This window comes from Scyliorhinus torazame, chromosome 2, assembly GCF_047496885.1.
Source record: "Scyliorhinus torazame isolate Kashiwa2021f chromosome 2, sScyTor2.1, whole genome shotgun sequence".
Classification (NCBI taxonomy): domain Eukaryota; kingdom Metazoa; phylum Chordata; class Chondrichthyes; order Carcharhiniformes; family Scyliorhinidae; genus Scyliorhinus; species Scyliorhinus torazame.
In genome coordinates, this window is record NC_092708.1 from 298,102,063 (window position 1) to 298,120,038 (window position 17,976).

The window sequence follows — 17,976 nt, forward strand, 5'->3', positions numbered from 1 at the left end:
TGTGAGGCGACAGGTGAGGGAATTCCCGTTGGTCCCGGCACAAGAAATTCAAGACAGAGTGATCTCGGGTGTATGGGTCGGGGAGGGCAAGGTGTCGGAAATACACCAGGAGATGAAAGAAGAAGGGGAAGCGCTGGTAGAAGAGTTGAAGGGTAAATGGGAGGAGGAGCTGGGGGAGGAGATCGAGGAAGGTCTGTGGGCGGATGCCCTAGGTAGGGTTAATTCCTCCTCCTCGTGTGCCAGGCTCAGCCTGATACAATTCAAGGTGGTTCACAGAGCTCACCTGACGGGGGTGAGGTTGAGCAGGTTCTTTGGGGTAGAGGACAGATGTGGAAGGTGCTCAGGGAGCCCGGCGAACCATGTCCATATGTTTTGGTCATGCCCGGCACTGGAGGGGTTCTGGAGAGGAGTGATGGGAGCAATATCTCAGGTGGTGAAAGTCCGGGTCAAGCCAAGCTGGGGGCTAGCAATATTTGGAGTAGTGGACGAGCCGGGAGTGCAGGAGACGAAAGAGGCCGGCATTCGGGCCTTTGCGTCCCTAGTAGCCCGGCGAAGGATCTTGCTAATGTGGAATGAGGCGAAGCCCCCCAGCCTGGAGGCCTGGATAAATGATATGGCTGGGTTCATAAAGTTGGAGAGGATTAAGTTTGCCTTGAGAGGGTCTGCGCAGGGGTTCTACAGGCGGTGGCAACCGTTCCTAGACTATCTCGCGGAGCGTTAGAGGAAGATCGGTCAGCAGCAGCAGCAACCTGGGGGGGGGGGGGTTGGGGACGTCCTGGGAGGAGGGGGAGAGGGGGGGGAAGGGGGGGCTGCCTGGGAGTGTGGATGAGCAAGAGATAACATGAAGGGTTGGGGAAACTGGCACGTATGGGAGAGAGCCAGTGTACAAAGCCATTGTTTGTAAGGGAGAAAAATTGTGTTAAAAAACTTTAATAAATATATTTTAAAATAAAAACGGCGCAAATCAGTCCGGCATCGCGCCGACCCAAAGGTGCGGAATCCTCCGCATCTTGAGGGGCCGAGCCGTAACCTTGAGGGGCTAGGCCCGTGCCGGACTGAATTCCACCCCGCCAGCTGGCGGGAAAGGCCTTTGGTGCCCCGCCAGCTGGCGCGAAACTGACTTTGCCGTGCGGCGCATGCGCGGGAGCATCCGCGGCTGCTCACGGCATCCCCGCCCATGCGCAGTGGAGGGGGTCTCTTCCGCCTCCGCCATAGTGGAGACCATGTATCACCGTGGGGGCACCCCCCGGGGCCAGATCGCCCCGCACCCCCCCCAGGACCCCGGAGCCCGTCCGCGGCGCCTTGTCCCGCCGGTGAGAGAGGTGGTTTGATTCTCGCCGGCGGGACAGGCATTCCAGCAGCGGGACTTCGGCCCATCGCGGGCCGGAGAATCGCCGGGGGGGGCTGCCAACCGGCGCGGCGCGATTCCCATCCCCACCAAATATCCGGTGCCGGAGAATTCGGCAACCGGCGATTCTCCGACCCGGCGGGGGGGGGGTCGGAGAATCCCGCCCAATGTGTCCATCAAGCTGCATCACACTTCGAATCTTAAAGCCTTTTTTAAAAATATTTTTTTTTAATTTTAGAGTACCCAATTCATTTTTTTCCAATTAAGGGGCAATTTAGCGTGGTCAATCCACCTAACCTGCACATCAAACACGGGGAGAATGTTCAAACTCCACACGGAAAGTGACCCAGAGACGGGATTGAACCTGGGACCTCGGCGCTGTGAGGCAGCAGTGCTACTCACTGTGCTATGCTACCTTCTCTGAATCATAAGGTCTTAACAATGAGGCAGAGCAGTGGCAGAGAAGGAAAGAAAGGGAAGCAAATTCTGTGCCCTGGATTCCACTACGTCATTGGACTTCCTGCCCCATGTGCACAAAAATCTTTAGGTTTAGAATTGGCCTATTCAGTCACATGAAGACTCATGCAAAATCTTGTGACCTTAATTAGAAGCGAAGGTCTCTTCCTTCTGTCAACTGGTAAGCGACCTCCTGGCCTGCCCAGACCACCTGGAGGAGGACACACGGAGATGGATTTCTGAACCATGGGACAATTCTGTGTGTATGCTAAACCATGAGGCGATACTGTGTGTACGGCGACATGTCTTTAGCGCACTGGGTCCTGTTTTTCAAAGTGCTCACAATGAGGAAGCAAGATGTTCATTTTGACTCTGCAGTTTTCAAGAACACACTCAGAGGTGCAAAGTTGAAGTGTGCTTTTCTTCACAATTCTGTTGTCAGTGAAGCTTTGAAAGGGATTTTAAACCCTGCAGTCAAGACTGGCGACTGTTTAAAAATGGTGGCAAGGTCTACACATCCATGAGCTGCCACTGGGATTTCGAACTGACTCCCACCTCCATGGCTTGATTGGACAGGCTCCATGCCATCGGCTGATTAAAAGATTAGCTGCCATGTGCCATGTGATCCCTTCTCTCCTGCTTGCAAATGCTGTCCACATTTGGGCCCCTGGGATCCATGTCGCACAGTAAAAGTCTGCCCAGTATTTCTCTATCTACCCCAGCTCTAACTTTAAAGTTGTGTTCCCTTGTTTTGCACCTCCCCATCAAAGGAAATATTTCTCCAACTAACCTATAAAACCATTTGGTCATCTTAAACACCTCAAATAAATGTAAGATTACCCTTAGAAGACATGATTTAACAGTAAACAAGTGCGTGCAAGAAATTTGAAAATTATAGATTTGCAGAAGTGTCAGCCTCATGAGGAAAACTGGGCAGGATCCTCCATCCCGCTAGCCGGCCAATGGGGTTTTTCATTGTGGGCACCCCCACACCGTAAGGAAATCCGTGAGCGAGTGCGCATGCCGGTGAAACGGAACATCCCTCCGATGGAGAATCCAGCCCACTATCTTTATGTGGAGAATGTTTAGGATCTGGGATGCACTGCCTGAGATTGTGATGGAGGCAGATTACATCAAGGCTTTTAAAGAGAACTGAGTAACTATCTGAAGAGAGAGGATTTGTAGGGCTCCAGGAAAAAGTCTGGGAGGGGACTGGCTGAGTGGCTCGAACAGAGAGCTGGCATGGCCATTTTTGGGCTGTAACCATTCTATGATTCTAAGCAGATGAGATGCTCAAAGCCATGCTACTAAATTATTTTAAAACTTACCTCTCCACGTAATGCAAGAACCTTTTCTGCTTCCTCATTGGTTAGAGTACCTAGCAAACTGTCTGTAACCGCAGAAGAAGTTGGTATTGAAGGTGTTACTTGTGCTAAAGTAAACGTATCCGTAGGTGTTGGTGTTCTGACTGTTCCTGGAGAGGTAATTATACTTATTGCAGAGCTGTCCAAATCCCTTGTGGTTTCTTCCACCAATCTGACTTTATGATCAACTTCTGTAATTGATCCTGTAATCTCCTGAATAATGTAAAAACAAAAATAGCATGATTAATTTTAGAGAGATATTTTAATACTCAAGAGATAATTATCTGAATGGTTGGAAAATCTTGCATAGCGTATCCCCTTTTTTTTTGATACATGCATTCATGTAGGAGACTAAAGTTGGAAAATTGCCCCTTCAATTGTCCACCTTCAAATCCATTACTAAAATTTTAGTCTGACACCTTTATTTGAACGGTTTTTTCTTCAATATATTATGATTTGTTTATTTCTGCTCCGTCCATTTTATAAATTACTTTCTTCCCTGTGCAATATACCACTCACTTTATAATTAAATAGAAGCACCTCTGCTTCTCTTTGAACACCTTGTAAGATACAGTTAATCTATTTTAAATGTGGGCAGCACGGTAGCACAGTGGTTAGCACAGTTACGTCACAGCTCCAGGGTCCCAGATTCGATTCCGATTGAGTCACTGTTTGTGCTAAGTCTGCACATTCTCCCTGTGTCTGTGTGGGTTTCCCCTGTGTGCTCCGGTTTCCTTCCACAGTCCAAAGTTGTGCAGGTTAGGTGGTTTGGCCATGCTAAAATTGCCCTTTGTGTCCAAAACAAAAGTTAGGTGGGTTACTGGGTGACAGGGTGGAGGTGTGGGCTTGGGTAGGGTGCTCTTTCCAAGGGCCGGTGCGAGCTCAATGGGCTCCTTCTGCACTGCAAATTCTATAGCACTGCATTTAAGCTGGGTTATATCCTGCAATCGTGGAGGTCAGCAAGCAGCACAAAGTTCTCATGCTGCCTGTATCACCTCAATTAGGGGCCAGTAATCTCTCACCATGATACCAATGCCCACAAATGAGCCATTTCCAATTTTTTGCCCACTATCCCAATGATCCCCTTCCTAGACTCCCTCAACACCGGAGGAATCATGTCATTTGAACCAGAGGAGTTTTTAACTCTTCAGTGTATTTAACCTATCAAGAATCATGTTGATTTGCTTTTGAATCTTCCCTCCCTCTATTTAGGGAGCACGTTACTCCAAATCATCTGATTGAGATGTAAACTTACTGAGTTTGGAATCACAGCAAATTCCTCTTTTCAACAACTCGTGAATAAAATCCAAAAATTCAATTTCATTACATGTTTTTCAGTTTCAACATTTAACTTAATGTAACTTTACACAAACCATAAATCATTTCATCATTTTGAAGTTGAAACATGCTATTCAAACAAATATATTTCTTTTTCATAACAGCAATTACAGTTGAACTGTACCTTTTCAATCTGCTTTTCAGCTTCCTGTTGGGAATCTGATATCTTTCCTGCAGGGGATTTCGGGGAGGCTACTTTATCTCCTTCTTTCTGTGCAGCAGTGACGTCTATAACCTCCTTCAGAATGAAGAATTTTTTGGATTACTTACTTATATTTTAACATTAATCTGATATGCATGCCTATACTTTTATTATAATCCTTGAGATACCAAACATTAGAGGATAGAAATACCCCTGTCACTAATGCTCAGGATTTGTGAAAAAAACAATTTCTTAAATAATTGACAATTGAAGCTTATTTTTATTTATTAAAAGTCATGTGTGTATTGAAACACCAGGTTAAAATTAAGCTACAGACACTGCAATTCAGAAGTAATTCAATAAATCTCATACAAAAACGAAACACTCCAGATGCATGGAAGGGTGCTCATATGGACATGTGACTGGCAGTAGTCTGTAGAGCGAGTGACATCAATTAGCTTCTGATTTGACACCTAATTTGCCATTTTGGACATTGCCATTATTAAATACTCCCATCTGAACAAGAGACCGTGCCCACCACCACCCTCCCCCACCCCCCCCCCAACACACACACACACACACAAAATCCCCACCAACCCGTTCCCAATGCCCACCACCATCAGCACTATTTAAAGACATCAATCAACACGGGGTTTTCAAGGTGAGCTTCTTTTGACTTTCTCTTTCTTAGTAAAAGTACCATGCACTGTGTTGCTGGAGGTGCTCTGACGTTGGAATCAGAAGGCAGTGGTGCTGGACTTTTCCAAGGAGTTCATTAATGTTTGAAAACTGTGAGCAAGACACCTACAATCACTCATGGGGGCTAAAGGTATAGTTCCCCTTGGACTCCAGCACCTCAGAAAGACGGAGCGCAGGCAGCAGAGGGGAAGCTGTGCACAGAGGCAAAAGGAGCAGGCTCTTAATAGAAGGCCATTCTAGCTTTGATATTCAGGATGCACTTCAGGATCAGTTTCAGCCAGGAGCAATGTCTGAGGTGTCTACAACACCTGAAGGTGGTGGTTACCGAGCAGTGCCGCCTTCTTGAAGCAGGTCTGGTATCACAGAGAAGGGTGGAGATGGTGCTGCCAGTGACTGTGAAAATCATCTTAAGTCTCAATTTCCAAGCCCATGGATCCTCCCAGACTAGAATTAGTGATATGGTCAGCATCACTGAATTGTTACAGCACAGAGGGAGGGCATTTGGCCATTCATTCCTAAATGGTTCTCCGAATGAACAAGTCACCTAGGGTTATTCCCCCACCTCCTACCTGTAACCCTGAAAATTCTTCCTTTTCAGATAATAATCCAAGTACCCTCTTGAATGCTGCGACTGAACCTGCCTACACCTCAGTGTCAGTGTATTCCAGACCTTAGCGACAGAATGCATGTGCTCTCTTACTGCCTGTAATCAGTATGATTTGTATGATAAGAGGTGTGCATTTCCTTACCCTTTGAGTATGTGTTCCAATTAAAACATTCACCAATATGTTTTTGTTTTGGTGAGTTTTAAATTAATATTGATTATTTTTATCATGCATTTAGCCCAAATTAACACAATGTCACATACCCGGGGGGGGCGGGGCAATTTACAGGCAGTATTCATCATCAGGGAGAACAGCGACATGGGCAGAAAATCTGCGAGAAACAAGAAACGCAATTCTCTCCAGTGATATCTCCAGTGATATCTCTATTTGAGAGACTAAGTGTTGACGCTGGGACTGGATCGCGTGTTGACAAAAGCGATGCTGGTATTGCAGCAATTCAGGACTTGTTAATGAGCTTGCCCCATCGGTGCGCCACATGGAACTAGTGCAATTCCAATGCATGGCGGCGTCTGATTCGCCAGCGTCGGGACCAACACTCGAGAGCTTGACAAGCTGCATATAAGCACTGCACTCCCCACACACTCATTCCAGCCAACAAGATGGCACCCTGAAGAGCGGCACCCCATTTTGCAGATACAGAGCTTGAGATCCTGCTGGATGCCGTGGAGGAAAGGCCAGACAGCTTGTTCCCCAGAGTGGAAAGGCGGCTGCCACCTGCAGACGTCAACTGGGCATGGGCGCAGGTGGCAGAGGTACTGAGCACCATGGACCCCACCGCCAAGATCGGCCAGCTATGGTGCAAGATGTTGCATGACTACCTCAGCGAGGCCATGGCGAGTAACCAGCCCCATGCTCCTGATTCCATCCCACACCCCTCACACCCATAGCCGCCCTTCCCCCATCAGGCGGACTAGTAGGCAACGCTGGGTGTGGATGGGCAACCCCCCAGGTCAGGCCACCATCATCATCACTGTGCCCCGACATCAACCCCTATCCCACACACCCTTAGCACCCCGCCCACCCCCCATGAGGGCGATCCAACCCCACTTGTCAGCAGGCCATCTACACCCCACCCTGCACCACAGGCCAACAACCATACCACCCCACCATCACCGGGTGCCCTGCACACACAGGCCACTAGCCGCGGAGCTCCTATGCTTCCCGCATCCAAGTGTCTCACACTATGCATTATCGGTCCCCCAGGAGAATGCAGCCCACAACCGTGGAGAGTTAGAAAGCAGGCCGGCAGGAGCCTGTTGGACCTGCAGCCCCTCACCACCTCTTAGTGGAGGGCGTTGGACCTGTTCCGTGGGGCCGGGCAGTCGCCAAGGCGGAGGTCAGCATCCGGGAAGCAAGTGAGCCCCGATGGATTTAAGGGGCGGCAATGGCGTAGTGGTATTGTCACTGGGTTAGTAATCCAGAGACCCAGGGTAATGCGCTGGGGACATGGGTTCGAATCAATGATGAAATTTGCATTCATTAAAAATCTGCAATTAAAAGTCTAAAAACCCATCTGGTTCATGTCCTTAAGGGAAGGAAGTCTGTCATCCTTACTTGGTCTGACCTACATGTGACTCCAAACCCACAGCAATTTGGTTGACTCTTAAATGCCCTCAGAGATGGGCAACAAATGCTGGCTCAGCCAGCGACGTCCACATCCCATGAATGAATAAAGAAAAAATGTCCTAATGGCACCCCCCCCCCCCCACCACCACCACACCCCCACCATGCTCTAACCATGCATCTTGTCAAATGTCTTGCAGGATCACTTAGCGACAAGATGGGCCCATCCGGCGTCCCCCACTCCAACACCAGGAGCATCCAGCGGCGAGGCAGGACTGCTGGTGCCACGAGCCCCAGCTGCAGACCCGTGACACCCGGAGGACACGTCCAGGGACAACAACGGCGTCTGGGGATAACACTGTCACGGCTGCGGGCATCGATGGCATTGGCCGTGTGCTGGTTGCCCTAAGCTAGTCACAGAGGGACATGGCACGATCACTGAGTGATGTGGCACAGTCCCACAGGGACATTGCCCAGTCCCAGAGGGATATAGCACAGTCCGTGTGCTCCATGGCTGCAAGCATCGAGACCCTGGTCGAGATGAGAGCGGGCCTCCAGGACTGCCAGTGTCAGGTGGCGGGAGCCCCCAAAGCTCGCTCCAGCCGCACCACCGACATTAGGAGTAGCTCAGAGGCCTGCGGGCACCCTGAAGGAGGAGGTGGTGCTGGCGCCTATGCCGGTGACTCACGCAGGGGAGGTTCCTGAATACCGCAGCACCTCTGAATCCCTCCCACCTGTCCCTGGCTCTTTCAATGGCACATCCATGGGCTGTATAGGGTGACACCACGCCACCTGGGACATCCGAACGACTGCCGGGCCCGTCGAGGCCTGGTCGCTGCAGGGGATGGCCGCCGAAGGAGACCCACATCATGATCAGCTCTGGTGTAGCAACGTTGGATGGAGTCTGACACGTGCCCTGGGTAAATCATTCCACCGTCTACCCGGGTGATCCGCAGTCACAACACAGGATTCACAGCAGGCCGTCTCCACTCCTGATGTACCGCCTGGGGAACCACCTAGAAGGTGCATTATGGCCCGTAAGGCCAGAAAACTAGATACCATTTAAGTTGGCATAGGTGCTGGAGATAGGATAGCACTAGGGGCTAGGGTACGTGTATATATCATGATAAACACCTCTGTACACTAACATTCTGATCTGCCTTGGTGCTCTGTTTGCGGGATGTAAGGGTAGGGCTGGGCTGCTGCTGGAGGGGGAGCATGGGTGTCTGAGGTGGGCACGGGGAGGGCCCGTAAGGCAGCCGCTTCACACTACCCTAGTCCCCAGCCCTGTCAGAAGAGTATGAGGGATGACCACAGTGGGGGAGCACAGGGGGAGGGGAATCTGCAGACATTGGGGTGAGCTTGGCTCAGAGACCACAGTGCAGCCAACACTCACCGCTCCGGTGTCCCATCCCCATTCAGTACACACCCCCCCCCCCCTCACCATCACCACCTCTGCCACCCCAGGGATTCGATGGGGCCGTGTGATGGAATGGCCAGCTCACATGCAGGGTCCCAGATGGACAGTGGAAAGTGCTACTGTGGGGAGGAGTCAGACATTGTCAAATGATGCGAAGCACCAGAGCTCATCGCGAAGCGTGTTGTCATCATCCTCCATCCCATGGACCATACCTGCTGTTATTCTCAGCAGGTCCATACCCTGCAGTGCGACAGTTTTGTATCACGGAGCGGAGGTTTGTATCACGGAGGGTGGGTTGTCGTGGGGGGCACGGTGCAGGATGCGGTGTTCCTGCCCCTGGCCAGCTCTGACCCCCAAGTCGGTGAACCTGGAGGTGATCAGAGCGTCCCGTGCGCATTGTCCCTGCTGCACACATTGTGTGGCCTCCCGGGCCTGCCCGGGCCCCTGTCCTGCCCATCCTCGACCTCCTCCCCATCCTCCTCGCCAGACGAGGACTGACGTTCATCATCCTTCTCACGCATGATCTGGCAGATATGTTGCACTGTCCCTCTGCTCAGCCAGACTCTTTAGTGACATGCTAACATGGCGGCCTTTCACCCCCTGCAGACAATGGACAATTTGAATGACAGGCGCTGCCGGTACACACAAGGGACGTCATTCTCCGACCCCCCGCCGGGTCGGAGAATGGCCGTAGGCCGCCGTGAATCCCGCCCCCGCCCCCGCCGAAGTCTCCGGTACCGGAGATTGGGCGGGGGCAGGAATCGGGCCGCGCCGGTTGGTGGGACCCCCCGCTGGATTCTCCGGCCCGGATAGGCCGAAGTCCCGCCCAGAAAATGCCTGTCCCGCCGGCGTAAATCAAACCTGGTATTTACCGGCGGGACCAGGCGGCGTGGGCGGGCTCCGGGGTCCTGGGGTGGGGCGCGGGGCGATCTGACCCCGGGGGGTGCCCCCACGGTGGCCTGGCCCGCGATCGGGGCCCACCGATCCGCGGGCGGGCCTGTGCCGTGGGGGCACTCTTTCCCTTCCGCCTCCGCTACGGCCTCCACCATGGCGGAGGCGGAAGAGACTCTCCCCACTGCGCATGCGCGGGAAACTGACAGCGGCCGCTGACGCTCCCGCGCATGCGCCGGGAAACTGTCAGCGGCCGCTGACGCTCCCGCGCATGCGCCGCATTTCCGCGCCAGCTGGCGGGGCAACAAACGCCATTTCCGCCAGCTGGCGGGGCGGAAATCCCTCCGGCGTCGGCCTAGCCCCTCAATGTTGGGGCTAGGCCGCCAAAGATGCGGAGCATTCCGCACCTTTGGGCCGGCGCGATGCCCGTCTGACTGGCGCTGTGTTTGGCGCCAGTCGACGGACATCGCGCCGTTGGGGGAGAATTTCGCCCAAGATATCATGCGGCACCTCCTTTGCACCTCCTCCTCGGCCTGGTGGGCAGCCGGCTTGCCATCCTCTGTGGCTGCCTCCTGTTCCTCTGGAGCAGGCTCCGCTGCTATAGCTTCCTCCTCCTCGAGCAGCTCCAGCTCGTATAGCCGTAGGACATCCCCCAGGGTTGCAGTGACCATGAGGAAGGCCTCCATTGCTGGTTGTATTTCAATATCTATTGTCCGCAGGGGATGAAAGGCCAACATGTTAGCATGGTGCGTACCCCAATGCCCAACCAGGTGGAAGGGGCTACACGGTGGCCCTGGTTGGCACTCTGGACACTGCCCCCACATGTCCTCCACCCCATCCCCGCACCCCTGGCCCCATCAGTGTCCGGCACTGTGGGGGCCTCTGACCCTAGTACCCATCCCTGCTGCCAGGGGTACCATTGGCTGGCGCTGCCCATGGCAGCGGTATGCTCCGTGGTCCCAGTCCAGTTCCACCCAACCTGCAGCAGCTACTGTGGTTGTTGCTCTAGTGAGAGTACGTGATTCTCGTTGGCGGCTGGCAGCCGGTGGGGGGGTTGATTTGGCGGAGGGTGGGATGGAGCATGGGTGCCGGGGTGGTGGGGTGGGGCCGGTGACCATCTGCAGAACCAGGGAAAAGTTGGATGGTCAGTGGGCTGCACACCAAGATGGCTACGTTGCAGGCCACGACAATGGCGGCCTGTGCCTCGACACCCCAGTCACGTGGGGGGGGGGGTCACCACGGCCCCATGTCCATTCCCCCGTCACTCCCCGTCCCCCCCGACCCTGGCAGGCCGCCAGTGTCAGGACCATCAGCCCGCAGTCGCGCCTCTCTGTGTCCTACCTCCTCTTTCTCCGTCATCAGCCACGCCGCCTGTTTCTCGATTTTTAAAAGCACAAGTGAACCTCGCCATCGGGAATTCCCCTCAGTGGAGGTGGAGAATCATGGAGGCCCCGGAGAATACTGGGTCAGGCCCGCTAATGATATACAAACGGCGTTTTACTATACGTGCGGAGTGGAATGCATTGACACCGAGGCACCGGAGAATTGTGATTTGGCGTTAACCCAGCGTCAAAACCTATTCTCTGCCCAATCGCCTTTCCTGATTTTGGCATTGACTGACGGAGAAACCCGCCCATAGAATAACAGTTGTGACTTGATTCACTCATTTCCATTGATGCAACTTGTTTTCATATGATATGATCAACAGAATCAGATACCCCAGTTCCATGGGCTGTCTTCCATGATTTCAAGCTAATTTCAAACTCCCCTTTCTCCTATTCAATCGTTCTGACAATAAGCGTGAGTAATCACTGGAATGTTGCACAATCCTTCACTGCCTCCACCACACTGGAGTGTGTTTTCTTCATTTGGGAACTGTGGCTGCAATGAATCCTTCAGATTTAAAGGCAAAAATAAAAATTTATTGCCGACTCCTTTTTCAATACACTTGTTCATTGTCCACCCTTATGCCAACTGTCCTTGAATCTATTTCCTCTGCACACAATTTCGATTTCCAGCCATCCATAAAAGTTTAAATATTTAACTATTCTTCTTAGTTAAAACTTTAACCTTCTATTTTTTGTTACAGACAGGAAAGCAAGCTTATTAAAATTCCTTGTTAAACAAGTCCTGAAACCAAACAATGTATTATGGAACTCATTGGTTTGAGTTTTGTTCCAGGGTCTGGAAATCAACGTCAGGACCATTTCTAGTTCCCAACTCCATCGCAGTGCGGGACGGATTCACAGCCCTGATTTTTATAGAAGTGGGCCATTAATTACATTTAGGGAAGGTTGGGCAGCCAATTGGCGGCCACAGGCGTGGGAATGGAAGAGGGCCTGCGTATGTGAAAGTCCAATTGAAACACACATTAAATCTATTACTGTGGTTGACATTTGGCTGAAAAAATGGATGCACCAATGATGGAAGAAGAAAGGCAAAGATGCTGGCAGCTGGGGCAATGTTGTCTCTGTTCCTTGAGGCAGTCAGGAACAGTAATGAGGTCTTTTTGGAGGGTAGCAAGAGAAGGCCTCACTCCCAAACCAGTGAGACCATCAGCAGCTGAAGTCAGGAGGAAATGGTTTGAGTGCGAGTAAAGCTTCAATGATTTTATTCGATCTGGCAAGGTGAATGCAATACCTCATAACAGACCTCTGGGTATTCAATCTCCAGTAGATACACCAGTTAAAGAGGCTTAGGGCACATGCTGCTCCTGAACATTGGGGGAATGAGTGCCGAAGGTACCTACTAAACCCTCAGCGAAGCCCAAAGTCATAGTTCTATTGAAGACTTGCCTGCAGTGATATAGATAGCTTCCTGTGTCACTGAGCGATTGGCATGGACCACAGAGACCAGCAATGCCTATCTCTTTCTCTTCTGTCCTTGGAGGAGAAAATGGTTCACAATGCCTAAGAAACAGTGCTGGCAAGAGGAAAGCCCCTGTCTGCACATCATCACTGACATTGAGGAAGTAGCCATGGAGATTGGCAGGATGGCCCCCCAAAAGTAGGTCTCATATTCCTGGTTGAAGTTGAAAATATATTGCAATCTGTAGATGCCCAATAGTATTCAAAAGGCTCAGCTACTTTGTGAAGTCCCAGCACTGCAGAGGATTCTGCTCTTCAAGGCTAGTTTAGGAATATAGGAACATAATTTCTATATCTTCTTCTGTCTCCTGCAGGTTCTGAGTTGGAGGGTGAAGGGACAGAATGACAGCATTGGAGCAAACTTTGGAAGCAGAGACATCTACTTCAGTCCGCTGACTCCAAGGTCACTCCCACCAGTTTTGAGCTGGAGATTGCCCTGCTTCATTAAATGAAACATTGAAACAATGAAATTAAATGCTTCATCGAAACAAACCTGTTGGACTTTAACCTGGTGTTGTAAGACTTCGTACTGTGCTCACCCCAGTCCAACGCCGGCATCTCCACATCATCATTAAATGAAGTCTGTGAATTTCAGTGGACCAGTCTTCATGTTGGGTTCCCTGTAGGTTTCCTTCCATTCCACCCAAAACAAACATGCTCCCATTTGAAATCAACCCCCAGATTTCAGTAAAGAATCTTACCGTCTGGTAACTCAAATATGAGTTATATAAATTAGTTATTTCCAAAAAGAATCAAACTACAATGCCATTAGTAACCAACAGATTCTGTTTACAAGAACAGTGTTCTGAGCTTGTGTTGTGGTATGGTATGTGGTGGCTTGGAGCACTTTTTAAGTAGAATTTCCAAAATTATGCATAAACCAAGAGAGATATAGGGCGTCATTCTCCGACCCCCCAGCGGGTCGGAGAATGGCCGTTGGCCGCTGTGAATTCCGCGCCCGCCGAAGTCTCCGAAGGGAGAAAAGTCGGCGGGGCGTTAATGGCACCGCAGACGTCGGAGAATGGCACGGGTGGGCGCAAGTCGGCCGATTTTGGGCCTGTCGACTGAAGTCCCGTCGACGTGATGACCGGTCACGTCGACGTAAATCAAACCTCCTTTTAATCGGCGTCAACCTGTGCTCCAGGTTTACGCCGACCAGCGTGGAGGTGGGTGACGGCCTGGGGGGTTGTCCGCTGGGCAGGCGATGGCATGGCCGCAGTCTGAATGTGTGGGGAGAGGTGTGTGTAGGGTTGTCTGTGTGTGCGTGCGGCGGGGAGGGGTTAAAGTGGGCTGGGCTCCGGGGGAGTGCCAGAAGGGGGGGTCAGTGCCGGGGAGGGGGATGGGGGGGTCCATGCCGGGGAAGAGGATGGGGTCCGTGCCGGGGAGGGGGATGGGGGGGTCCGTGCCGGGGAGGGGGATGGGGGGGTGGGGTCCGTGCCGGGGAGGAGGATGGGGAGGTCCATGCCGGGGAGGAGGATGGGGGGGTCTGTGCCGGGGAGGAGGATGGGGGGACAGGGTCCGTGCCGGGGAGGAGGATGGGGTCCATGCCGGGGAGGGGGATGGGGTCCGTGCCGGGGAGGGGGATGGGGGGACGGGGTCCGTGCCGGGGAGGAGGATGGGGTCCGTGCCGGGGAGGGGGATGGGGTCCGTGCCGGGGAGGGGGATGGGGGGGACGGGGTCCGTGCCGGGGAGGGGGATGGGGGGGACGGGGTCCGTGCCGGGGAGGAGGATGGGGTCCGTGCCGGGGATGGGGATGGGGTCCGTGCCGGGGATGGGGATGGGGGGATCCGTGCCGGGGAGGGGGTTGAGGGGATGGGGTCCGTGCCGGGGAGGAGGATGGGGGGGGGGGTCCGTGCCGGGGAGGAGGATGGGGGGGTCCGTGCTGGGGAGGAGGATGGGGGGATGGGGTCCGTGCCGGGGAGGAGGATGGGATCCGTGCTGGGGAGGGGGATGGGGGGACGGGGTCCGTGCCGGGGAGGAGGATGGGGGGGTCCGTGCCGGGGAGGAGGATGGGGTCCGTGCCGGGGAGGGGGATGGGGGGACGGGGTCCGTGCTGGGAGGGGGATAGGGTCCATGCCGGGGAGGGGGATGGGGGGGTCCGTGCCGGGGAGGGGGATGGGGGGACGGGGCCCGTGCCGGGGAGGAGAATGGTGTCCGTGCCAGGGAGGAGGATGGGGGGACGGGGTCCGTGCCGGGGAGGAGGATGGGGTCCGTGCCAGGGAGGAGGATGGGGGGACGGGGTCCATGCCGGGGAGGGGGGATGGGGGGTCTGTGCCGGGAAGGAGGATGTGGGGGGGGTCCGTGCCGGGGAGGAGGATGGGGGGGTCCATGCCGGGGAGGGGGATGGGGGGATGGGGTCCGTGCCGGGGAGGAGGATGGGGGGGTCCGTGCGGGGAGGAGGATGGGGTCCGTGCTAGGGAGGGGGATGGGTGGACGGGGTCCGGGTGGGGAGGTGAATGGTGTCCGTGCCAGGGAGGAGGATGGGGGGACGGGGTCCGTGCCGGGGAGGAGGATGGGGTCCGTGCCAGGGAGGAGGATGGGGGTCGGGGTCCATGCCGGGGAGGGGGGATGGGGGGGTCCGTGCCGGGTAGGAGGAGGATGGGGTCCGTGCCGGGGAGGGGGATGGGGGGGTCCGTGCCGGGTAGGAGGAGGATGGGGTCCGTGCCGGGGAGGGGGATGGGGGGATGTGGTCCGTGCCGGGGAGGAGGATGGGGGGACGGGGTCCGTGCCGGGGAGAAGGATGGGGTCCGTGCTGGGGAGGGGGATGGGTGGACGGGGTCCGGGCCGGGGAGGAGGATGGGGTCCGTGCCGGGGAGGGGGATGGGGGGGTCCGTGCCGGCGAGGGGGATGGGGGGACGGGGTCCGTGCCGGGGAGGAGGTTGTGGGGGTCCGTGCCGGGGAGGAGGATGGGGGGGGGGGTCCGTGCCGGGGAGGAGGATGGGGGGACGGGGTCCGTGCCGGGGAGGAGGATGGGGTCCGTGCCGGGGAGGGGGGGAGCGAGGGCAAGTGAGTTGGTCCACCTGGCCAGGTGCCAGCCTCCAACAGTTGGACCCATGCGGTCCATGCCACCTGGCTGGGGGGGAGGAGGGGGTATGGGCAATGATGACATGTCGTCGTTCCCCACCCCCCCCCTCCCCCCCCCCCACCAGGCTGTCATGTTTTCCGATCAGCCAGCGATGTTGGCTGCCGTGGCGGCAGCCGCTAATGTCTATGTTGCCCTGGATGAGGAGGAGCGTGCCAGGGAGGCGGCGCAGGCTGCCGCAGAGGGGCAGGCGGCAGCCGCCCAGGCTGGAGGGACACCTGACCGACAGGACGAGGAGGGGGAGGAGGACGTCGCGGCCCCACGGCAACGGAAGCACCCGAGGGTGCCCCGTGTGTACCGGCCCCGGCAGTCATACCAGGACCTCACAGACCGGGAATGCAGGAGGAGACTCCAGATGAGGCGGGAAACCGTGGCACACATCTGCCACCTGCTGGCACACCTGTCACCGCGTGGCACTGGCGAGGGACACCCTCTCCCCGTGTCCGTCAAGGTTACGGTGGCCCTGAACGTTTATGCAACGGGGTCATTCCAGGCACCGAGTGGGGACCTGTCCGTCATATCGCAGACATCGGTGCATCCGGGCAGTGACAGACGCCCTATATGCCATGGCGCACCGCAACATCCGCTTCCCTGTGGACCGGGCCAGCCAAGATGCCCGGGCCGTGGGCATCTCTGCCGTGGCCGGTTCCCCATGGTCCAGGGCACGATTGATGGGATGCACTTCGCCGTGCGGCCACCTGCAGATAACAGGGCCGTGTTCACCAATAGGAAGGGGACCTATTCGATGAACATACAGGTGGTCTGCGACCACCGCATGATGATCCTGCACGTCTGCGCCCATTACCCGGGCAGTGTACACGACTCATACGTGTTGTCGCGGTCATCCATTACCGGAATGTCCGAGGGACGCCATCCCCGGCTGAGGGGCTGGTTGCTGGGCGACAGGGGCTACCCATTGCGATCGTGGCTGATGACGCCTGTACGGAGGCCACGCAACGAGGCGGAGAACCGCTACAATGATGCCCATGTAGCGACAAGGGGAGTGATAGAGAGGTGCTTTGGCGTGCTGAAGATGCTTTTCAGGTGCCTGGACCTCTCTGGGGGCGCCCTCCAGTATCGGTCAAATAGGGTCGGCCGCATCATTGTGGTGTGCTGCGTCCTGCACAACATAGCCCAACAGAGGGGTGATGTGCCGCAGGCAGAGGAGGGCGGAGTGGAGGATCAGCAGGAAGAGGCGCAGTCCTCCCTAGATGAGGGGGATGGGGGTAATGGTCAGAGCAGACGGGGTAGACACAGGCGGGTGGCTGTCCACCGTTACCGGCTGGCCCAGCGGGCACGGAACAGGCTGATAGCCGCCCGCTTCACTGACTAGATGGGCGTGGGAATCGGGTAGTATGGCCACAGACCGCACACCATGGCAACAGCCGACCACCCACACCCCCCACCCATCCACCCACCCAGCACCCTCACCCCCCTCCCCAACCCCACCCACCCCACCCGCATGCACACCACCCCCCCCCCCCCCATTGCCGATCCACCTGCGGCACAACGGCCGGGCTCACACAGTTGCCGGTGGACGCGTGTCTATTGCAGGCCATGGAGGATGATGACAACCCGCCCTGCGATGAGCTCCTGGCTCCACATCGTTGGACTATGTCTGACCCATGGCCACAGTACCACCATCCACCCGGACCATCCCTGCATGCGGCTGTGACACTGCAGCGCACGGTCCCGTCCTCTGCCCGGGGGTATGTTGATGGCGGCCCAGGGGGAAGGGGCCAGACTCACCTGGGGCTGAGGTAAGACCACCCCTCACACACACACACTTGCGCTCAACGTACATGACACCCCCGCACTCTTTGGACAGAGCACAAAGGCAGCTTCTGTAGGTGTAACATTGACTTTAATAACCAAAGGAGTTCATGCACGTGCCCTAGCCCCTAAAACTCATCTGTGCCCTGCACCTGTGCCAACTTACTCAGTGTCTAATTGTTTGGCCTTACGGGCCCCTTGACTACGTCTACGTGGTTCCCCAGACGGTACAGCGGAACTGGAGGTGGACTCCTGTGATGCCTGCCCTCTGACACGGGATCCCTTTGGCGGCCGTGTCCTGGGGCGTCCTGGCCTAGATGGGCCAGGCTGCGGCCCGGGCGACTGGGATGGCGAGCTGCCAGCCTGTCCTGCCCGTTGCCCACCCGATGCACCTGGGACGGAAGGGA

The 17,976-nt window shown here is 55.4% G+C and overlaps 1 protein-coding gene across 1 annotated transcript in view; it reads right to left on the bottom strand.

The window, feature by feature from the left end:
- Window positions 1–17,976, bottom strand: part of ttc6 (tetratricopeptide repeat domain 6) — a 554,053-nt gene that overhangs the window by 422,689 nt on the left and 113,388 nt on the right. The window contains exons 3-4 of the mRNA XM_072488749.1: window positions 4,631–4,744; window positions 3,133–3,381 (exon numbers count right to left, since the gene is read on the bottom strand). Coding sequence (XP_072344850.1) covers window positions 3,133–3,381; window positions 4,631–4,744 — 363 coding nt within the window. The remainder of the gene's footprint in view (window positions 1–3,132; window positions 3,382–4,630; window positions 4,745–17,976) is intronic.